The following is a 25,272-nucleotide window of genomic DNA, read 5'->3' on the forward strand; positions in this document are numbered from 1 at the left end:
ATGATTAGTCATATAAGTTAAAGTATGTGAAATTGCTTCATTAGGATATATCACCATCAAAAATTACATGATTTCAGCAGGTGAAATTCAAGTTATTTCTCTAGTTATATTTTACTTTTGCTCACAGCAAAAGAAGTTTATTGATTTACTATAACTAATGCATTTGACATTTCTTATTTGATATGAATGAAGTCTGCTGAAACTCAGATAAATTTACCATGCTAGGTAGATGCTTCCTTGTCATAGCTGATTGAACTGCACAGCTGCGTGGTCCCAAGGCCCACTCATAAAACTTCACTGGCACATGGAGGCTAATTTTTTAGGTTTTTCAGTGAGTGGGTTATAAAATAGAGAAATATGAGTGGTGTCCACAGAAGCGATGAACTGACAAAGCATAGGTCATCTATTCAGAAATGTGTGTGTTGCCTTATGTCTCAAAACTGCAGATCTGAGTTAGCTGTAGTAGTTATCATAGAATCATAGAACCATTAAGGTTGGAAAGGAACCTCCAGGATTATCTAGTCCATTCACCACTAACACTGCCCAATAAATCTTGAAGTCCTGCCATGTGCCTCAGATACTCACGGGCATCTCAGGTGGTTCTAGGCAACTCTCAGTATGGTAGTCTGGATTCTGAATATATTGAAGAAAATATTAAATTTATACATATGAGTACTTGACACTGTTTGCACTTGTGCTCTGAGCAATGAGGCACAGTTATGTGAAATGTTGTAACTTATCTTCAAACTCAAGAAGACTGTTTTTAAGTGAAAGTTGAATTTGTGTACTCTGTTTATGTCATAAATCAATCCCATGGTATTTTAGGAAAACACCACATAAAACAGTGCCTAGGTACTGTGTACATGATTTATATGTAGCCCTGCAATAAGGCTCTGAAAATCCTTGTCCTGTCATGGCAAGGATTGGCCTTCCAGTACTTGAAGGGAGCGTATAAACAGGAGGGGGAATGACTGTTTACGTGGATGGATAGAGATTGGACAAGGGGGAATGGTTTTAAATTAAGACAGGAAATTTAGGTTAGATATTAGGAGGAAGTTTTTCACTCAGAGGGTGGTGATGCACTGGAACAGATTGCCCAGAGAGATTGTGGATGCCCCATCCCTGGAAGCAATCAAGGCAAGGCTGCATGTAGCTCTGGGCAGCCGGGTGTAGTGGTTGGTGACCGTGGCCACGGCAGGGCGTAGAAACCAGATGATCTTTGGGGCCCTTTTCACCCAAGCCATTCTATGATTCTATGATTCTATAACTGGAGATGTCTGCATGAAAAGTGCTGAAGCAGGGCTCTCACTTTATGTCCTCAAGCACTGTATGCACCTGAGTATATATGTATGGCTAAAGAGAAAGGCTTTGCCAGCAGTAAATCAGGAGGGAGAGGCATGCAAAATGAGATGACTACATGCTGGTATCTCACATATTACAGGAGTGAGCCAGCAGGTCTGAATTCTCCAGCTTGCAGAGTCTACGCAGTTTTGCCATCCAGCAATACAGAATACCCAGCAAATATAATCTGAGGCTGTTGCTGCAGTTGCACAGTGGGTGCATGCTCTGAGTTAGCCTTCTCTGATGTCCTATGTAAAATTCATTCAGTGTTCTTTAAAGTAAACTCATAAATTGCCCTCTGGTCACCTGTAATCCTGGAGGCTTATCTCTGCACTTCTCTAACTGCAATATTAAAAAACGGATGGATTTTGGACACAGAATATTGTATGATTGATTTTATGCTCGAGTTTTGCCGTACAATGTGTGTAAGTGGGAGTTTTCATTATAAATCTCATTTTGAAGGGTTTATGACTAACTTGTTTCAATTCTCTCTAGGCTCAAAACTTGTTAGATATGTTTTACCCTGGAAGATAAAAACTATCCCAAAAATGAGAAAGAGAGTGAAAGAAAGAAAAAGAATGGTATAATTTTCTTTAGTTACAAGAACATATTTTGAACAAATATATGAAACACTGAAATCTGGAAGTCCTTATTTAAACAATAACTGAAATCATTAAAAATGTAAGAGCCTAAACACATTCACAGGAAGACAATTTTCATGTTCTGGGTAAAATACATGTATCATTTAGGGAAAAAAAAATATCTTTCCAATATTACTGGAAGTGGCTTGACTTATACAGAAGAATCTAGGAGGGTAACTGTAAATTTCCTATAGCTCTTCCATGATTAAGGAACACTCATTCAGAATTTAAGGATATAACTTTCTTACTCATGCAAATGAGATTTTACTGCCTTATGACTGACTTTTTAGGATAATTAGCATGGTACCTGAAAGGATGCCTGAGTAGCCAGAAGCAAAGCACAGAAGTTCATATGCAATATATGGGTGTATTCTCAGGCACAAAATGCATTGCACGTTGTTTCAGCCTTTCTGTGTGCTTTTCAGACTTACCTGAATAGAAGTATTCAGATTGCAAAAGAGAACCTAACAATGAAGTCCCAGCCTTCATTGAAGTGTCAAGTTTAAGGTTTTAAGGCTTTTTCCCGAAGTTACAGACATAGGAAGCATAATCTCTCCCGCTGCAAAATTGCCATAATTTTTGAGAATCCATTTTCTACATTTTTACTTCAGGAATTGTTTAGGCATATGGTAGATGGTAGATACACAAAACAGGCTCTTGAAGTTATAGGAATGAACGTGAAGACATGAAAGCAAAGTAAGTTCTTTGGTAAGAAAGTTTTGTTTACCTGTATATGACCAATCAACTTCTTCAGTCAACTTCCGCTGCTGTCTGTAGTATCCGTATACCAAATCTGCAAAATAGCAATGAATTTACAATATTAAAAATAGAGGCTAATAGGAACATGACATATAGATGAGTCTCTCAACTCCAAGAAGATAATCACTGTGGGAATTACTGATATATGATTTACTTAGTCTGTATTTTGAACTTAAACGGTGAGAATGGTTGACTAGAATACAAATACCATTTGTATTGTATCATATAAAGGTCACAAACAAAACAATGTGTTTTTTATGTGTTTTTTTCAGTTTATCTGAATCTTGTTTTTCAATTAACTTTTAGCTTTACACTTGACATCATCTGTGATGTCCTTCAGAAAGAACCAGACTAAATTACTTGAAAGTCAAGGAAAACTGAACTTCAACTTCAGTATAGTTAGACTTCACAGTTTTTCCTCTATCTTTATATTATTGATGCCATTTAAAAATAATGAAGAAATATTCAAAAATTTCACTGCGGGCTAGCATCAGCACTGTAACTAATGTATGTGTATCTCCATAAACCCTACTGAGAAAAGCTAGATATTCAACACTTTTTATAACATTGTTTTTCTCTAGAGAGACTGACTGTATAAATTGATTTTTTTTCTGACTACCAAATAACCTTCACCACTGTGCTCTTTGCTGGCATAATTCTAGCAATACTGCTGATGCATGCACATAGAAGAATGTGCCCCATACTACTTATTATTATATGCAAATTGTAGATTTCTTTGGTAATTTCTAGAGTAATAATATCTTCACAAGTTTCATCAAATACTGCTCTGAAGAGGCACAATATAACCCATTTAAGAAATAATTGCATATGAGCACACATATGGATTGTCTCCTTGAGAAAATGCCATGGAATTTTGCTCACATTCTGCAATAAATACAATTTCATGAAACAGAAGTATAACATCCATTTATTTTTCTTTAATAAGAACAAGTTTGTAGCACTGCTTACAGTACATTCAATAGCAATTGCTATTTGGAAGGTTAGCACTCTTCAGTGCTTTAGAATGATCTTCTGCTACCTATCTGAAGTCCGTGTATTTTAATAAATTCATCTGCAACCTCCACGAAATTGGAATTCCTTTTCAATGTTTTTTTCTTCACTTTCTTCCTTCCCATCAAAAAACACCCTTGTAACACTTAGCAACATTCAGTCATGACCAAGATTTCTACAAAAAGAACAACCCTCCCACGTGAGCAGCAGAACCGAAAGCAGAGGCAAAGGGCCTCATGTGCACGGGTATTGTCTTTGGACTACATTTTCAAGTCAGTATGCATTGTGCCTGCATCTTTAATTAATTATGTAAAAGAAAGCTGTTTAAGTTCTGATTCACAGGTGTTAGTTGCTGTCTCCAGTTTCCTCCTTTATCCAGTGTCCTCCTAATTGTTGCTTCAAACAATCGCTGGAGCATTCATATGCTAAGTGCGCAGGGTTTGGGCGTGAGAGCGTCCCACCACTTTCTAAACTCCTCATGGAGGCCTGATGGACAAGGAGCGATAGCTTCAATGAGCAAGAAAAAAAGGGGCAAGGTTCACTTTTTTTGGTGCATTACACACTTACAGACCCAGTAAATCTTACGGAAAGTCTTTATAAATGCCACGAGACCTTAGGAGTTCATACAGCTTCTCTCCTCTGCCATTCACACATTGTGCTACCGCACTCACAGACAGTGATTACCCGTGGTCTTGGGACTGCCTCTTTCTGGTACAAGAGTGACAAAGTGGAGGAAGAAAATAAAATTTCATTTGGGGAAGGGAGCAATTGAGGAATGAGGGGTGTCAGAAAAAGTGTGTGTTTCTATAGGAATGTACAGGGACAAGCACATGCAGCACTTCCTGCAGTGAACTCCACTACTTTCCCTGGCAAAACCTCACCACGCATGGTATAAAGCCTTGCTGTGTAAACACCCAGTGATCAGCTGAGAGTACAGAGACCAACTAGGAGGAAACGGTTTTAGAGTTAACAACTTGACAACCATTTTTCTTTTGGAGTATGACAGCATGTATACCTCTATTTAAATAATGTATTCAAGTTCCTAATGTGTAATTTAAATTTGTATGGTATTCATAAGAAAGCCTTCACAAAAGTCTTGTGGTTTTATATGTAAATCTACAATACTGATACTTGAACTTCTAATCATCTCGAGAATCAGCATGGCTCTTGTGATGCTGACCGCCTCTTCAGACAGTACACAAAATAGCCTGAGTTCTACTGCTTGAGGTGTTGTTTTATGAAGCAAAAAAATCCTTTATGTTCTCCTCTGCTTTCAGGAGGCTGTTGAACATGTTTCCAAAGACTGTTGATTTATTCATAGTGCAAGACAGCTCAGTTGTGGGATCATTTTTCAGTTGTTCTATGGTTATCTTTCTATGTACGTCAGGGAGGCATCCAAGATATCATTAAATCATTAAATGATTTTTGTTCCCTTCTACCCTCCTTCAAAGCCAGGTTTTCTGTGACTTGTTTCCTTTTACATTCTGTATACTCCCAGAGGCCGATAAGGTTAAGAGTAATGGTAGCTAGTGCTACACTGTGTCCTGGTTTCAGCTGGGCCAGAGTTGATCTTCCTTACAGTGTCCAGTATGATGCTATTGTGGTTATGGCTTTAGGAGAAAAACAATGTTGATAACACATCAGTGTGTAAGCTGTTGCTGAGCAGTACTGCGCAGAGCCAGTATCAGTTTATTGTATTGTCCTGCCATTAAGGGGGCACAAGGAGCTGGGAATGGGCAGAATCAGGACAACTGACCTAAACTGACCAAAGGGCTGTTCCATACCTTATGACATCATGTGAAAAAACAGTAAAACTGAGGGGAATGGGCTGGGGGGCAGCTGCAGCTCAGAGACTGGTTGGGCATCAGTCAGCTGGTGGTAAGAAATTGCTTGTGCATCACTTCTTTTGTAAATATATATATACACATATATATGTAATCATTACTGTTATTTCTCTCTTCCTGTCCTGTCTTAATAAATAGCTTTTATCTCAAGCTATGACTTCTACTTTTTTTCCTGATTCTCTCCTCCATCCCACAGGGAGCAGGGGAGTGAGTTAGTGAAGGGCTGTGTGGTGTTCAGCTGCCTGCCAAGTTAAACCACAGCACAGTGTTTGCGAGGGGCAGCTGGACCAACCTATTTGTTCTTGACCTTGTCTCATGCTCAGTCACAGAGAGAAAACAGAGAAGATAGGTTTCTGGTTAAACAATAGAGTGGGAGTAATAAGATCTTGTAGATATTTTTTTCCAACTAAAATGCATAAGTATCCAGGTTTTCTTCCTCTAAACATGACTTTGATGTCTCTTTTGCATTTATGGGCAAGTCAAGTTGTTTTTGATTTACTTCTGTGAATGAAGCATTCAGAACCTCAGTGTGTATTTATTCATCAAATGTAAAGGTAAAAAGTGAACAGTTTTAAGATTAAAATAAATGTCTGTGAATGAAATCTTGATTTGACACTCTGTGCTCGGATAACAAAGCACAGAAAAAAATTAAAAGAAATGGAAATGGCACTTTGAATCTCTAATTTTTGTCAGGGCAATCCTTTAAAAGATGCTGAGGCAACAAGCCACAGTGCCCTCCAGAGACCCTGCTCCTCAGGCTGAGAGAAAAGGGTATTGAGAGGACAGTTCCTGAGACACAAGTTTGTTTGGGGATGCCACACTCAATATGCTGCTTTGCTTTGCAGGATACAGAGTGTATTCTGTAATTTTATAGCAGGCTGCTGTAATTTTACTAGGTCTTTATACCTGTCCTTTTTGCCAAGGTGGTGTCAAGATACCAGTTGCTAGATTCAAAAGAACAAAGGGACAATCTCCTGTGGTTCTGCCCTTGCTAACCCTAAACTACAATCTGAACTTCTTTGCTGCATTGCCAACAAAGCCTCCACTTATGAAATTCTGTTTTATCTATGGAAGCTGAGACACATTTAGATATAAGATTTTCTACAAATGAGGTGCTGATGTTCTGTGTGTAAAGCAGAGGTAGGCACTCAACTCTTCACTCAAGTTGTCAACACTGCTTGTCAACATTGCTTGGTCCTAGGAAGTCACAAGTCACTCACTACTTTTCTCCTGTCCCCAGATGGAACTGAGGAACAAGGAGGGTAATAGACAATGGCAACACATTATAGTCATGTAAGGCATTAAAATCAATACAAATTTCAATTTACATGGATAGGATTGGATTTGTGGTTCGTATCTCAAGGAAGAGTATAGAAACACACTGGATTCCAGCAAGGAATTGGCTGACCAGAGAGGTTGTGGATCCCCCATCCCTGGAGGTATTCAAGGCCAGGCTAAATGTGGCTCTGGGCAGCGTGGTCTAGTGGTTGATGACCCTGCACATGGCAGGGCACTGAAACTAGATGAACTTTGATATCCTTTTCAACCCAGGCCATTCTATGATTCTATGATTCTATGATAAGGATGTAAGCAATCACTGAAAACGTGCTAATTTTCTCTTTGAGAAATATGAAGTAGAGAAATTCTCATTTTAAACAAAATCGTGCCTTATGAGATCTCCTTTTCATACACTTACATTATTGACACTGCACAAACTGGGTGTTGTCAGTACTAGAAGCTTATACAGGTTTGGAATAGATTACAAAAATCTGTAAATGAGAAATCCACAAACACCTCTTAAACAGAATGATACCACTTTTGGATCACTATGTCCCTGAACCAGACACCGATAAAACTGGGAGGATTATACTGGAAAATTATCATTACATATTTATTTTAATGTACTTCCCTCAACATTTGCTATTGCCTGTTGCAAGGTGTTATCAGAAAAGTGGCTTGACCTAGCAAAACATTCTTCAAATTTTTATTCAAATATCTATTTGTACTTTATTCTAATACATACCAGCATCTGAGAGCTTGCCCAGACACTCAGCAAGCTGTTCAGAAGGACAAAGAACTAAGCATCCAGATTCACGTTTCCTTCTGCAAAGACTGACCTAAAACCACTGAAGGCTCTCAAGGTGAACAAATTTATGCCTAAAAGTGAATGCCTTGTATGCTACTCATCCAAATACAGTAATGTAGCTACGACTTTATGCTCTACTTGATCTACTATTTTTACTCTTCAACAACACTTTTACAGAACAGAAGACATTTAGAAAGTCATATTTTTAGACTAAGACGCTGGAGAAAAGTTAGGTTGAAACACAAAGTACAAATTGAAATAGTAAGATAAGAACAAAGATGAAATTAAGAAGAAAAGAATAGCTGAAATAGTTTAGGGACATGCAGGTAGCTAGTGGCTTAAAAGTAGGGCACTGGACAAAGATCCTACAAATAAGTCAGAGAGGAAGACAAAATGCACAGCTGACATAATATTTTTTCTTTAAAAAAGCTACATGTGATTAGCAAAATACATGCTTAACACTTTTCACATATTAAAAAAAAAAACAATAAATAGATTAGAAAGGCTTTTATTATATATTCTACTTCAAAAAACAATCTTAAACAAAACTAAAACTAAGCAAAATCACCACTGTTGATAAATAGAGCACTTCCTCCATAATTGTGTCCTTATTTTAGCTCCTCCTGCTGACAGAAAGTCTCAGGACCCATTTATATACCTTTCAGCATCTTATCATGGTGTAGTTTCATTTTCTTGACTTCAACGATTCTTGATTTATGCTGACAGATGAATGAAAAGATTCGGAGCACAGTACGTATCAATCCCTTTGAGACAATGAGCTACATTTGTCTAAATAACGTCTTTCATGGATTTGTTCAATTTGTTAATGTCATCTGTAAAACTCCTAAAAACACCAAGATGATTTTATAGCCCATTTCTACCATTTCATATATTATGTCTCCCAGAAAGTCGGTGTCTAAATCTTTTGTCAAGATGGGCCTGAGAATTCTGACAGTCCTAGATAAATTTAAAGTTGTATTTTTTTACCCACAGTTCCTTCTGGGTAGGCTTATTTTAGTCATAGATACATTTTAAGGTATCTATAAAGAGAGTCAGTTCTCTTCATCATGCTGGAGTGTAGGCTGCTCACTCTGATACAGACTGAAAAGTGAAACTTTCTGTGCAATAAATATGAAGCCAAAACAGAGCTCCTCTTGAAAGGTGACAATTGTGTGTATTTACTAAGAATGTGCATTTACCTATACAGATTGCATTCAAATGTGGAAAAAAGAAAAAGAAAAAAAAAAAGACTGATGAGTTTAATTGAAAAGTAGCTGTCATTAAGCACCAGGATATTAACAAGAGCTCTGTTTACTTCAGTTGTCACAGCTTTATAGTGAACAGTGCCATAATACCTATGGTATGAACTATGGTTTGTAAATCACATTTAACCACAGTTTTCCAGTGCATCTCTATATACAAAAGCAACAAGACCTCCCTGTACTCAGCTCTGGTGAGGCCACATCTCGAGTACTGTGTCCAGTTTTGGGCCCCTCATTACAAGAAAGACATTCAGGCCCTGCAGTGGGTTCAAAGAAAGGCAACAAAGCTGGTGAGGGGTCTGAAGCACAGGTTTTATGAGGAGCGGCTGAAGGAGCTGGGAATGTTCAGTCTGGAGAAGAGGAGGCTCAGGGGAGACCTCATTGCTCTCTGTAACTACGTGAAGGGAGGTTGTAGTGAGCTGGGGGTCAGCCTCTTCTCTCATGTAACAGTGACAGGACTAGAGGGAATGGCTTCAAGCTGTGCCAGGGGACATTCAGGCTGGACGTTAGGAAATACTGCTTCTCTGAAAGAGTGGTCAGGCACTGGAATGGGCTGCCCAGGAGGTGGTGGAGTCACTGATCCTGGAGGTATTAAGGAATGTTTGGACATTGTGATGAGGGACATGGTTTAATGAGAACTGTTGGTGATAGGTGGATGGTTGAACCGGGTGATTCTGTGGGTCTTTTCCAACCTTGAAGATTCTGTGATTCTATGATTCTAACAAGGACTCCAGTTTGACCAGTTTATGTTCTACTCTATTGCAGTTTTACATGCCCAGAGTTTACAGAATGCACTATTGTTTTTACCAGCAAGTGGAAGGTGGGAGTGAGCTCAGAATACCACAGAGTATGACCAAACTGCTTAAACTTGCTGCTTCTGCTTTCGTGTTGACTACTGGCAAAGTAATAGCATATGTTAGATGTATCCTTCCATTTGTGATCTTGTACATCTGGACATTAAAATGGTCTGACAGACTTCAGCTTCCTACACAACTATTAGCAGTCAGATGAAGCATTGATTATATTCAGTTTTAAGACTTGCTAGGAGTCCAAGTAGCTTTCAAGTGCCAGCTCATTGAAAACAAGTAGACAACAGAGTGTTTAGGTAGGGAACTGGTATCTTTCCAGAAGAGATGTTTTTGAACAGGTACAGGTGAGTGAAATTAGATTCCTATGAAGCTCTTGGGCTACATACAAAGTAACCCAGGAGTCCTGGATGACTAGCCTGCTGTTGAAGGATGTTTAGCAAATTTTAGGTATCTGAAAAGAAAACCAGAAGGGACTTAGGAAGAATGTAATTTACCTGAAGATGTACCACGAATGTTCAATGATTGCAGTGAGGCAAATTGGGTTTTATGATAGAGGTGGGAAATTCTATTCAAATGCAGGGATCAAGCTGTGCCTCCTGAAATACACTTTTATACAATTGCTTCCTTCCAGACTCTTCTCCTTGAACCCACTTGATCTTATAGTGCTACACATATAAATTAACAGAATCACGTTAAAAAAAAGCTAGGAGAAAATCCAGGCCAGACATGAATAAACAAAATTCAACCAGGTCATTGAAATTACAGGCTTCATTTTAAGATGAATTTGCTTCTGTTAGCACTACCAGAGAAATAGAAAAAGAGAGAACTGAGCAGAACTGGACTTTCCTTAAATGTTTATAGCAATGATAATGTAATTGTATTTGCATGACACTCTTCAATGGCACTTAATGCGTGTACCTATTTTTTTTGCAAAAAAATAAGAGGTTCTCTTCTCTAGAATATTTAGAAGAATAATTAATGAAATGAAACATATGAATCAACCTACATTGTTCTGTCATCCTATGAATTCTTTGGGGAAAGATGTCATACTAAAATTAAAATGACCAAAAAAAAAAAAACAACAAACCACCAAACAACAAAAAAGGGGGAATATCTTGAAACCCCTCAAGGAATCCAAGTGTAATCTTAGGTTTTACAGGCTTTATGGAAGAATGGCAACTGCGGAGTGAAGTGAGCACATCTGGGCATTCCTCCATGTTTTGCCAACTTGTACACAATGCAAGGAGAGTTTTGCACAAAAGTTGTATTTTCAATAATCCAGGCACTAAGAGCTCCTACTAGGCTCTTGCTAATCAGCATGTTTTACTTCTTTTGAAAAGCAAGTGGTCAGTATCTGGTCCTCTGCTTCACCAACCATGAATGAGTATGGTACACTATTCTATTCTGTTATACAGTGTTGTTATTTTCAGATTCTTCTGAAAACAAAAATATGTATATTGATGGCTCCTGGAAGTGCTTGTTTACTGCAGCTATCTACAGTAATCTACTCTTGGTTTTTCCCATCAGATATTTTGATAAAATGTGTGAGATATCAAAATAAAATCATGCCATTTGAAAATAAAATTTCTTCAAATTTCCTTTCTCGATCTCATTTTTTAATTCTTTTTTATCCCTCATTATCTACGCTTCATTTACCATTTGATGTACTTTTGAGGTCAAATTCTGTCTTAGATTTCTTATATGTACAAGGCAGTACCTTGATGGAAACAGGAAGCCCGTTCTAGTTCTGCTCTATATCACCCACAAAACTGGAACTTCAGAGATATGTTCAGAATTCAGATAATGTTTGGCAGTGGGGACTCAGGAGAGTGTCAGACATTTTGCACGATCGATGTAGTCATGTACCTTGCTCATTTGTATTTAAACTATATACTCTTCATCTTGGAGAGGAGAGGTAGATCTGCCAGGGAAGTTACACAAGGCCCATGTGAATGCAACAGAATGTTACACCACTATACAGGTAAACACCTCTATCTTCCAATCTCCTAAGATCTAATTTATCTACATTTCATGTAGCAGTAATAGAAAACAGAATAGAATACAGCTTTATGATTTCAGAAAAAAAGAGCCTGTTTTGCTAGTTCATATACTTTATGTTCTTTCCATATACATAGGTTGTTCTGAAAGTAATGCCTCCTATTTATTTCCATAGAAACTACAACAAATATAAAGAGCACAATAACACTATTTGATAGAGTGAATTCTTGGCTACAAAACACTATTTTTCAGCAGTCACCACCAATAGCTATGCATTTGCACCAGCAGTGGACAAGAGCCTTTGTGCCATGCTTATAAAAATCTGCACCATCAGAGTCAAACCCTCTGTTGCTGTCACCGCTGCTGAAATGCACCACCCATTGCCTCACCGTGCTCAAATCCACTGCTTCGTCTCCATCAACGTTCTGCAAGCACAGATGAATGTCAATGGGTGCCATTTTTTTCTGCGGGGAGGAATTCAGTGACACACCTTTGCTCCATACACACTTCCAGGTCAGATGCCATTCTGTCAGGCTGCCCCTCTGCTGCCATCTGTCACACAGCAATAAAATGCAACGGAATATTGGCAGGAAGGTTCAACCCCTACTGCCGTACCACCAGTATCCACTTCTGATGTCACTGGCCAGCAGAATAAAATAGGAGGCATTAATTACAGAGTAGCCCTTTATGCTTGCTGAATTCTGTCTCCAGACATAAGCCCAGTAGAACAAGGTTTGACACAAATGAGGAAATAATAGCCCTATAAGATGATAGATACATGGTTTAATCAATCATTGTAAACGTGAAATTTCACCTTTCTGCAATAACCATTTCCCAATATAATCCAACTTTTCACTAAGGCAGTAAAAAGCCTTTTCCCAGGTCTCAGGTGGTGGTGGCACTCCATGAAAGGCCTTAATTTGTGCACTGAACCACAAAATGGAGGTTCTGACCTCTTGTTACTTGCAATCCTACACTGAGTGTATAACATGGTTTGAACTGAAAATCCCATTGAGGCAATTCTCTCTCCAGGTTCAGATTAGTTCAATACAACTGAAAGTTCATATATTATGGCAGTCAGCTGTCAACACTCAATAACTGACTGCAAATGGACTATGACTTCCTAGCAGTACGAAATTAAATCTTTGAAACTAAAATCAGTACACCTGACAATGTCATTATGATTCGTAGGCAATTTTTTTTTACCACAAACTAAACACTGTAAGACACAGAAATTAAATACAGCATGTCTAACTAACAAATCTGTTTTCAGTTAATTTCAATTACTCATCTACCAAGATTAAATGATTTTAATTGCCAATTAATAGAGTAATTAACTGCACTGTCAATTAAGTACAATCAGAATTAGAGGAAAACATTATCTAAAAATGTGTAGTGAGTTAATGGCTTGTGCACACTAAAATCTTGTAAATAGATTTCAGTGCACCTAAAGTGACTTGTCAACTTACAGGTTGCTGACAAAGCCATTCCCACATTGGGAATTCAACTGCCAAAGCTATTTGCTGGTTTGGATCAGGTCTCCCAACAGAACTAAGGAGTTGGAGCTCTTAAGCGATGAAGAATTAGTTCTCCAAAGGGAAACTGAACTCTTAACTCCCACTGTAGGTTCTCAAAGAGTCTCAAAGCCCTTGACAAACAAATATCTGCTCTTGTTGTGGGTGTACAGTGCTAAAATCCTGGGTAAAGACATTAATTAACAGGCTGGAGGAGGGATGGGGAGGGGAGGGGAGAGCAGGGGAAAAGAGCGGAGGAGAGGAGAGGAGAGGAGAGGAGAGGAGAGGAGAGGAGAGGAGAGGAGAGGAGAGGAGAGGAGAGGAGAGGAGAGGAGAGGAGAGGAGAGGAGAGGAGAGGAGAGGAGAGGAGAGGAGAGGAGAGGAGAGGAGAGGAGAGGAGAGGAGAGGAGAGACAGGCGTACCTCTGACTATAGCAAGGCAAACAATGAGTTTTAATAATAGGAATATATTAATATAGCTATACTATCAAGTACAGCAAAGAAAAGTCAACCATTCTCAGTGAGTGTTCAGAGTATTTGCCAGAGGCTTTTGCTAAAATTTTACTGTTCCTGTGCTTCATCATTGACAACAATAGTTCATAAATGTACACACTGCCAAAAAGCAGTGACATGCGTAAAGCATGACTGTGAAGTGAGGATTATTTCTCTCTGGTAAGAAAGGGCTTATCAAAGTCTGGTAAAGAGACATGGCCAGCTTTTGGATTGCAACTCTATACACTCAATTTGACAGTTCGTAGGTAATGTATTTATATCAACTGAAAATGTTTACCTAGGAAGGTAAACATTTAACAACACTACATGATATTCAGATTTGATTGGTGCAGCAACAAAAATTATTCTAAAAAAAGGTATTGAGAAAAACTTTTCTTTATTGGGTTTTCAATTAATGTTACCAGCTGAAAGGAGACTGGGAAACACCTGGAGAGCTAAAACCAGTTCTTCAATATATAGCTGGAGTCAAAACTATGGAAATTTGGAAGTAGGTCCAAAATCAGTCTTAAAACAAATAATTTGTGAGGCTTCATCTGAAAAACTGTATTTTGTGCAGTTCTTGCAATCTTAAAACCTATCAAGCACAATGAAATGGGAGAGAGGGAACACTAATGAAAGTGACTGTGGAAAAGTTCTAAATAAAGGAAGATGGAAAAGATTACAAATGCTTATTTTGGGATGAAAACAAATATAAAAAATAATGAATATGGCTGAAATGAAGATTAGGAACTTTTATTCTCCCTCTTTCTACAAGAACAAGAACAGCCAGGGGCATTCATGAGAAATTTGAAAGTAAGAGAATCAGTGAAAGGGTATATTTCTTTTCACATGGAGGCAATTATCACTGCAGGAAACTGTTGAGTCTAACTACTGAATCTAACCACTAAGTGAAGATCAAAATAGCTGTGAAAATATTGAGAATGCTTGAGTTATCACATCACATCTAGAAAAGAGCCTGGAATAGATGTAATTACGTATGTATGAGAAAAGACTATTGAGTATCTTACTGCTACCCACTGGGAGGTATCACGTTCATTCTTCTGAAGCATCTACACTGGCCTCTGTCAGATGACAGTGAATTCAGGTATGACCCAAGAGCTATTCCTGCTATACAGGAACGACCCATGGCATTTGATACACTCCATTCTTGAAGAGAACAGGAGTGAACAAATTTTGGCCTAACCAACACTGCAGAGAACACTTTTTATAAACTCTCAGGCAGTGTTATTTTCAAATGTCACAATTCTGTGATTCCTCATTGAACATTTTTTCCTCAAAATTTGATTCGTCTACAAAGGTTCTTTCTAGGTGACCACCTTTTCTTTTGGGCAGTTTCTACACATTCTTCTGTATCTAACTGTTTTTTCAGGTGAACTGGGAGAATAGCCTTATTTGGCCACTTCCCCATATGCTTTCCATGAAGGCAAAGAGATATTACTAAACTGTAAACTCGTTCTTTTTTTTTTTCTTGCAACATGTAAGGAAGTCCTCCCTGCAGTTGCCTGCTCTTGTAGTAAAAGATAATTTCGCATGTCCAGTAAAAACATCAGTCAGTATAATACTTACTTAACTGTTCCGTGTTGATGAGATGATGCTGTTGTTTGCACTGTCATCACCTACCAATGATCTTTTCTTCTGACTTTGAGCAGTTACCATGTTTCCCATTATAGCTTTAATGTCCAAACATCTCCACTGTTGAACGCACGCAGGGGACCACAGCTCTTATGAAAACAATTTCTGGGATTTACATCTCTGAAATTGGATAATGGGCAAGTACCAGCTGTTCATGCTGGGTTAATTCTGAGTTATGACTTCAAAAATCTGCCTCTTTCCACTGGAAAGCTGTTGGGTAATGCCTTTCTAAAGGAAAGCCAGGAATTGTAGTTACAATGCTCTCTCTAAATGCAGCTTCGCATAACAATACAGCATATTCATTTAGCTAATGTTGGTATAAAATGCTCAGATAGCACCAAAGAGATAGTGTAAAAAACACCTGACATGGATTAGAGACACCACATCTTCCATTTTTTTGTATTTGTTTCATTTATTATTTCTAACCTCGGCAACTTCAGCATCATCAAACGAAAATCATCCCTAATGCAAATCTACCATTACACTGTGAAACTATCCTGCAGCATATTAATTAAGCATATTAATTATTATATATTTTACTTTTGTTATCTGAAATATATGACAGTGAGACAGGTATTAAGGTGGAAAATAATGTATAAACTGAATACTCAAATAATCATAGGTTGCCTAATGCCACTATTCATTGTACTGACATTTAATTTAAATGTAGAACACCCCAAATGAGGCTGCCAGGTAGGATTTCCTCCTGTTAAAGGTAAAGAGGAATACAGTCTCAATCACTTTCTTATTACCAGGGCAACTTACCAGCAGAAACATTTGTGTCGGAGGAAAATCAAGATGAAGTGGAAAAACTAGACCTGACGTTTTGTTATGCCCTATTAAGGTCAGTGTAAGAGAATTTGATGGAGAGACTCTGAATCGCCATATTTCCTCAATAAATTCTAGTTCTAACCTCCCAGGTGAGCTGGCCACCCTAGAGCAGGTCTCCCATCCCACCTGTGAAAGCACTGAGGATTTCTGCTGCTGAATTTCTGGTACTGAAGAGACACTACATGAATTCACTTAGCTCCCCAGCACAAGGCAGGTAATGAGCCAGGACCACTACTGCATTTTCGTTCCTCTTGTTGCCTGAGTAGAGGTTGTAAATAACTGCAGGATCATTTCATCTTTATTTCAGAGATCTATCCATTCTTCAGCTGTTAATTTTTTAATGTTCTTTTACTGATAAATCATCTATTTTAATTGTAGTGGGTTACCAGCATTATGCTCTTTGAAAGAGAAACCCTTAAAAAACAATGTCTAGCTCTGATTAAGTTGACTATCTGAATTCAAAGCATGTCTTGACTGCTTTCCATGAAAACAACTGATCCTTTTCATGGGTTAATGCCATTGTAACTTCCTCTACACATTGAACAGATTACCATGGACACAAATTCAGACTCCTTCCATTCACACAAGGTCCCTAGCAATTTACATAAGTTGGTAGAGAGAACAGGCAGCCAAGCTTTCACTGCCATGAATATTGCGATGAAACTTTCAACAATCTGTATCTTTGTGTTCTAAAAAACAGTTTACAGCAAAAACTGCAATTCAGTTAAATGTCGAAGAAAAAAAATACTAAGAAAATATTTTAAACAGTCTTTTTAGCACATAATCTCTACTCAGTTATCTTAAATTAATTTGCTGCCAAATCAGAGCAGTTTGGAAATATCCTATGTACAATAAAAAATGCTACTTTATTATACCCTAATACCAAGCTTTTTATGTCAGAAATAAAAAACTCTGAGAAACAGAAGTGAACCTATAGCACATGAAACAAAACAAAGATATAATACCTACGTTTGACCAAGAAGGCGTACTCAATACAGTTTGTGACTTAAAAATGACAGGGATTTTTGCCGTACACGCTCTTCCATATTGAGACTCAGTTTTGTCAATTGTGTTCAAAAAAGTTCCCTGGTCCATAAAACATCACTGTAGTTTTGTATTCAAGAACTTTGTATGCAGAGAGGCCAGGACAGGATCATCCAGAAGTTGAATTTATTGCAACTGTGTTTAGATATCGTGAATAGTGATCCATTTTAAAAAGAGTGAGGTGGATTCCAGTCTTCCAAATGCAAGCATTCCTACCAGATTCTGTGCACCTAAATTACATGAATCCTTCTTGAAATGTTTCCTTGAAAAGAAGCACTACAGCTTCTATTAGAAAATGTCTCTCGAGGAGAAAATCAGACCTTTCTGAGGAATCTGGTTCCATCTTATTAGGCTAACCTTTTGGTGAATGGTATATTACAGGATGAAGAAAGGTCAGCGCATTCCTTGAAAAGCTCTTAATCCAAAGGCACTGAGGGATGCACAGCTTGTCCCAAATACTTCAGTTTATATGTCAGGAACAAACTTTTCCTCTAACGTTACCCTACTCACCTTAAAAGCAAAGTATGCATTACGCTTTAAACTGTGTGCTCATTCAAACGCAGGTTTAAGAATTACTTCCAAACAATGAAATATATTCCATAGTAAAATAATAGAGTTTATTAAGAGGGCTTGGTTTTTCTGAGTACATTTTTCAACCATTTTTTCTCAGTGAGAGAAAATTCTTACTTAGTAGTAAGAACCTTTAAGATGACATCAATACCAATGCATTGCATGATGATATGATTGCATGCATGCATCACTATATTGTCATCTCCACCTGGGACTTCAAGGCTAATATTAAGGCTGTTTCTGGAAATGAAGCATCCTGACACTCATCTGAAAAACACAAATCCTGAGTTTCCAAGTGATATTTGTCAAAGGGCACGAACAGAATAGATACCTTAGAGAAAAAGCTGGAAAATTTTTCTTTGGTCCATACATAACAAGCAGTATATTAACGATATATTATTTCACTTATGGGAAATGCAAATTTCCTAAGCCACGAACGTTGATTATTTGAAGTTTACAGTAATTTACTGCCTCTTTCCAAATGACAGGCATCTGCAAAAATGTAGTATGCCATGGCAAAACAAGAGAATTTTTTTTTCTTTTTGTATGTATGAAATTAAGCATGAAATAAGCACTGTATTTGAGGAAAGAGTAAAGTACACCTCTTGATGGTGTACTGGTTACAATCCATATGAACAGTGCCTCTGAAAGTTCTCATGTGGCATTAGGCATGGCTATACTACCATTCAACAAGACCTGGACAGGAGGAGTCTTAACAAGAGCAAATATAGGATCTTGCATCTGGAGAGGAATAACCACATGCATCAGTACAGGTTAGGGGATGACCTGCTGGAAATGAGCTCTGCAGAAAAGGACCTGGATGTCCTAGTGGACAAAAGGTTGTCCATGAGCCAACAGTATGCCCTTGTGGCCAAGAACACCAATGGAATCTTGGGGTGCATTAAAAAGAGTGTGGCTAGGGAGGTGATACTCCCCCTCTACTCTATTCTGCTGTGGTGAGGCAACATTTAGACTACCGTGTCTACTGGGCTCCTCAATTAAAAAAAAAGACAGAGGTCTCCTAGAAGGAATCCAGCAGAGCACCACAAAGATAATAAATGGCCTGGAGCATCTCCCGTATGAGCAAAGACTGAGTAACCTGGATCTTTACAGCCTGGGGAAAAGAAGACTGAGAGAGGATCTGATAAATGTTTAGAAATATCTAAAGGGAGGTAGGAGGCAAACTGATGAGGCCAGGCTCCTCTTGGTGGTGTGTACTGATAGGACAAGGAGCAATTCCTAAAGCTTGCAGACAGGAAACTCCATACTAATATGAGGAAGAACTTCTTTACAAGTAAGGGTGACAGAGCAATGGAACAGGTTGCCCAGAGAGGTTATGGAGTCTCTTTCTATGAAGAAATTCAAGATCCATCTAGATGCCTATCTGTGCAATCTATTGTAGGGTACCTGCTTTTGCAGGGAGATGGACTACTTGAGTTTACTTCCAACCGTGTGATTCTGTGATGACAGATAAGAATAACAATAAATAGGTAATTGTCAAAAGTCTATTTTAGAAAACTTCTAACCTTCATCCCAGAGGGGATATTTGGTGCTTGAATAGTTGGAATATATGGATCAACATTAACTCTCCTCTCTATTGCACTGTTGAGGCACAGGAGAGGAAAAGATCCAAAGCAACATGAGTCTCCAGGCATCTTGCAGCTGAAGCTAGAAAGAAAAAACTAATACAGGCCTAGCCTTCTACTGCAAATTCTAGCCTTTGCAGAAATGTATTTTGGCTTTAATTGAGAGTGTGTAACAACATGAAGTTTTCAGAGGACCATGACTTCTGATAAACACCTGAATCCATTCACTTTTGAAGTCAAAGTGCAGAAGACCACAGATGGTGTAACCAGCCATTTTTCTTTCTCCATTGGCAAAACTTACCTCTGGACTGTAGATAAAAATTAAGTCATGATATTACTCCAAATCAGGACATTAAGTGTTTCATATCCCTTTCTCATATCTCTTTTCAGAGAAGGGGAATTAAAATGCCAGAGTGTATGGGGAGCTTCAAGTACAAATGAAATTAGAGCTTTGGAAAAACAGTTTCTTCCAGAAGAAGTTAATCCAGAACAGGACTCTCCTGCTTTCCAGTTGCTTTTTTTAATTTTTCCCTTTCCCTTCATTCCTATTTTTTTCTTTTTCTTCTGCTTTATTTAACATCTTCATTTTCTCCTTTTTCTTTTCTTTTTTTTTAAATTTTTTTATGTTTTTTGCTAATGTTCAGTAGCCCATTTAGCCATTTTGACAGCCTTCATTTTGTAAGCACTTATTTCCAGATTTCTAAAGTTTTAATTGTTCTACCTAATCTGCTTTCATACGTTTTATCATGCTGAGGCCCACCTGGTGAGCAGGTTCCATAGCTTCATCTGCTGCCAGGGAAAGCTCATGTGTCACTGAAGAATCAATACAGGCAGTGGCTGAAAGATGGTTGCAGTCATCAAAGCAGTCAGATCCTTTTTCCTAGGGTCATCTTGGGAGCACACCAAGATGTTTTTTTTACCAGCCAAATGCCTGCTCCTAGTGGCTATCTTTACCCCAGAGTAGGCACAAACCTATTTGCGTGCATGCATTGTGTCAAGCGAATGCAATACGCTCAGTGTGATAGGAGTAAGCTTCTCAGCCCCGGTGAAACTGACAGCAAAGGGCAGGCTGCTGCCATTAAATTAACTCCCCAGGGAAAAAAAGCTGCCAGCAATGGACTGAATGATGGATGAATTGTTCTGCAAGGCTGCATATAACACAGAGTTCATGGCTTAAGCATTCCCTTTCTTTTTGTATCAAATTGAAGTTCCCCTTTTCACCTATGTATTTTGCCTCAGCCCACGTCTCAGATGTGATTTACCCATCATTAGTTTCCTAGTCCCCAGGGTCTCATTTGGATTTCATATTTTACCTTTATCTTTACGGTTTTATTTCCTCAGAATACTCCTTTTATACTGCTGATTCATAGGCTGAGTTCTGTCATCATCAGCAGAGCAGAGCAAACTTCTTCACATCTAACCCACTTCTTCATTAATTGTCATGCACTTACTTTCTCAAGGCTTGACATTATTAATTTTGTCATAATTAGATTAAGGTTGAATGAAGATCTTATCTCTGCTGAGTGCCAATGAAGCACAAACTAACACTATAACATGACTGCTTTTCTTGAGTAAACAGAAATTCTACCAGTGTTAATTCTGCCTGCTATGAAGGTGTGTAATGAAAGAGAGATTAGAGTATTAACACAGAGACATCTCATTCTATATTCTCTGTCTAGTGCATCTTTGCCAGTTTGATGTCAACTAATTGCTAATTCACGCACTGATGAAAGGATTGCATCTTATTTTATCTAGCCATACCTGACTTATTGCCAAATGAATGGGCTTGCTGCTCTTATACTGGCAATATGCAAGTTTGTGCTAGGATTAAGTTATATTCATTCATTAAAAAGCATCCAGTTTCTTATGAGCCCCACAGTACCACTGGAAGGAAAGGCAGTAGAATAACGTAACTGCAGAAAAAAAGTCCTGTTGTTTTTATTGGTATGTTGACTCATAGACTGCCTTAAGTTGGAAAGGACCTTTAAAGATCTAATTCCAATGCCCCTGCCAAGGGCAGGGATACTTTCAGTTTGCACAAAGCCCCATCCAACCTGGCCTAGAACACCTTCAGGGATGGGGTATCCACAGCTTCTCAGAGCAACCCATTCTAGTGCCTCATCACCCTTTTAGTAAATGATTTATTCCAAATATCTAATCTAAATCTCCTCTCTTTTAGTTTAAAACTATTCTCACTTGTCCTATTATTACACTCCCTGACAGAGAGTCCCTCCCCATCTTTTCTGCAGGCCCTCTTTAGGTACTGGAAGGCTGCAGTGAAGTCTTCCCAAAGCTGTCTCTTCTTCAGGCTGAACAACCCCATCTGCCTTATCCTGTTGTTGTAGAAGAGATGCTCCAGCCTTCTGATTAACTCTGTTGCCTCTTCTAGACTCACTCCCAAAGCTCCACATCTTTATAGCACTGGGGGGGTCACAGTACTCCAGATGAGGGCAGGCCAGCCCAGTTTTGACACAGTCGAGGACAAAGTTGGCCTTCTGGGCTGCAAGAGCACACTGCTGGTTCACTTCAAGATTTTCACTATCAACACCCCCAAAGTCCTTCTCCTCAGGGCTGCTCTCAGTGCATTCTTTACCCAGCCTGTATTTGTACCTGATATTGTCTCCAATCCAGGAGGTGGATCTTGCATTTAGCAAAGTTGAATGTCATGAGTTTTGGACAGACCCATCTCTTAAGCCCAGATTTCTTGGGCCCCCTCTTTCTTCTGGGGCTAATTATTACTTCAGTCTTTACAGAGTATGGGAAACTGCATTAGTGAGCACTGAATAATGCGTGGTTCTCACTCAAATCACTCAATACCTCACATTTATGGTTACATTTTGGATACTTTTCTACATTAAAAAGGAAAGCAGATCCTCGTTTATTCTAGGAAACAATATCCTTCTTCAGATTTGGTTTGCTGTATAGTCATTTGCATAAACAGTTATCTTTTTGTAATTTCCTTCTGAGCATCTGAATCGCTTAAACCCAAGAGCAGCTCTACACATTAAGGACAGAATAAGTTTATTAGACTCTTACAATTGTTTTACAGTTCATGCTGAACTTGCTCCCTGAGCAGGAATCTTCAGTCCCAAAGATACAATGCAGTACACTTATGTAGTAGATACCTTGAAACAAGAGTGGAATCAAAAGCTTCTACAAATGCCTTACCTCTAAAAGACATTAAAGTTGTCTAAAAAAGAGAAGAAAGACCTCACAAATTTAAATCTCTTGAAAGACGCCACTATGGAAAGAATTTTCTGCACTCTAGCCAGTTTTATAATCTCCAGCAATTTCCAGCCTCCTGCAATATCAACATATCAATAATGTATGAACCATTCGATGAACTTTTCATAATTTTAAAATATCACTTGGACAGATGAAATATTAGCAAGTCTTATGTAACACCCTTGGCCCTTTTCTTTCACCCTAAAAAGAAAATTTTCACTGTCACTTTAATACAAAATGTTAATTTAAATCTGACCCTCTGCAGAAGCATCTGTGGCAGTGTGAGATGGTGTGAATACAGTGTGAATATACACAAAAGAAAGAAAAATATCCACCCTACTCCAAACTCTTGAAATATCATGGTAAACCCCTTCATTCTCATTTAGCAAGGAGAGCTGGGTGGCATGTCACCGTCTTGGTTTTTATTTGTTTTTCTTTGCTTTTTAATTTCTAAAAGCTTGTGCTAAACACAAAGTATTGAGAACCATTAACAATAGTAGTTCTTAACCTAATACTATCTTCTTCTTGCAATTTTATTTGTTGTATATAATATGCCAGAAATCTAGTAGCCCTATAGGCCATTTTCCCTGCCAATACCATGTTAAATTTTTTCATGCGTGTGCTGTAGGAAATTACAGTTTGTTTCTTTTTTGTTAATTTATTTGAAATGAGGATATTTTTCACAGCCACCACGTAATCCTGTCTTGGAGAAAAAAGAACAAAGATTTTCCCTTTAAAACTGCAAGTAGAACATCAATTTTATTTTCTAGAATGAATGCAGCCCAGTTAAACACATGCTTCTTCATGACTAGAGCCTTGGGTGGATTCTTAAAATAGTACTCATTGTAGATATTGCTTCAGGAAGAATATAGAGTTGTTTTTCTTCAATTGAAATCAATGTGAAATTTAGCTGAAACCAAATGCCAAATACTGTCTTCCTGAGACACAACTTATAGAACTTACATGCTGTATCAGCCTGTCTATTCCACCCTGCGTGCTGAAACTCTTCACAGCCACAGTCCTGACAAGTCCAAGTTTTTAATGCCTCTCCAGCAAAACCAGTCATAATTGAAGGTTCCTCTTTGATACGTAAGGCCAACTGTGTTTTGTCCATAGAGACACCAGTATGCCATACTCAAGAGCAGTGAGTTTTAGTCCAATCTTGGTTTTGCATTTTGTACAGAGATATGGCATTAGGTCTGAATACATTCATTATAAATGAAACCTTTTCCAAATGAATTACCTGACAGGCTAAGAAAACACACTTCTGTTTTGAATGTGATGAAGCTATTTGTTTCTTCTTTTTGTGTGTGATGCTAGGCTGTGGGTTTTGTTTTTGTTTTTTTGTCATTACGGCCTGAAAATTACTGTCAGCAGTCACCAATTATGTACATGTTGTTGTTATTATCATTATTGCTATAGGTCATTGCCAGAAAATCCACAGAACTCTGTGTTGGCGCTGCATCTTGTTTAAGTAGACCTGAAATGAATTTCTCACGCATGATATGTGCGATGGATTACCTAGGACAGTTACCCAGAATCTGCTGGGCAGGACTCTCCACCTTTCTCTCAGACAAGAAAAACAAGGTTGTCTGAAGGGGAATCCGGGACATATCCACAAATGGCCCACAAGGTCCCTTATGAGCAGGAGAAGAGAGGAGAGCTTGTAGGTCAGCCATGGACAAGGAGCTGAGACAGGGCGGTAGTGCACATACGAGAGTAGGGGGATAGTGTCTGCTACTTCCCCAAGCCTACTGCTGTTACATTCATCACATCACTTCTCCTTGGGAGTGTCAACAAGTAATCATTCTACAATTTTTTTCACTATGTATTTCCTATATGTATTACATACTTACATATATGTTAGAGATCAGTATTGTGAAGATGCCTAGAACATTTGAACAATTCCTTCCTCTTCCTTCTTTCTTTCATTTCTCTCTCCTTCCCTCCCTTTCCCTTTTCACTCTTTTTTTTTTTCCCCCCTCCATTTTATCTCTTCCTCTCTCTTTTATTTCTATGTTGGATTTCTATATACTCTGAAATAAAGACTCTAGAAACTACCAATAATGGCTTTTTTTTTTGTATATAGGACTCACCACTTTATCTTTCACTGGAGGACAACAAAAATCTAGAATGGTCTCTGTTTATTTTTAACATGTCCTTATTTTAAGAAGAGAGTAAAAAGAAAGGCAAGTTTTTATCCACTGCCTGCCTGCACAATTTAAAGCTTTTGTCCAGATTGGTATTTGTCCTTATTGCCATTAATTAAAAGTCAACATTTACTTCTGCCTTACGAGCAATGGTACCAACCTCCCTGAAGCCAGAGCTAACGACAACCGCAATGTATCAGATATCGGTTGATTGCAAATGCTGACACGCAAATAGTGACTTGTCTCTTGTTTGACTTTATGGAGGGCAGGAGAGACATAAACTGCACTTCTTCATTTGGGACCAGGAACTATACAGACAGCACATGCTGCAAGACCCCATAGCACTGAGATGGCAACCACAGGAAATAGCCACTGGCAGCCCCCAGTCCCAAGACCACACTCGTATACGTATGATATATGTATATAAAGAGGAATGGTACACGATATTATTAACATA

General features: G+C 38.4%; 1 protein-coding gene across 5 annotated transcripts in view; it reads right to left on the reverse strand.

The window, feature by feature from the left end:
* Window positions 1–25,272, reverse strand: part of PTPRZ1 (protein tyrosine phosphatase receptor type Z1) — a 134,159-nt gene that overhangs the window by 93,920 nt on the left and 14,967 nt on the right. For all 5 annotated transcript variants that reach the window (XM_048959045.1, XM_048959038.1, XM_048959022.1 and 2 more), the window contains exon 2: window positions 2,710–2,775. In XM_048959045.1, coding sequence (XP_048815002.1) covers window positions 2,710–2,775 — 66 coding nt within the window. The remainder of the gene's footprint in view (window positions 1–2,709; window positions 2,776–25,272) is intronic.

The sequence above is a fragment of the Lagopus muta genome, chromosome 1, assembly GCF_023343835.1.
Source record: "Lagopus muta isolate bLagMut1 chromosome 1, bLagMut1 primary, whole genome shotgun sequence".
NCBI classification, from domain to species: domain Eukaryota; kingdom Metazoa; phylum Chordata; class Aves; order Galliformes; family Phasianidae; genus Lagopus; species Lagopus muta.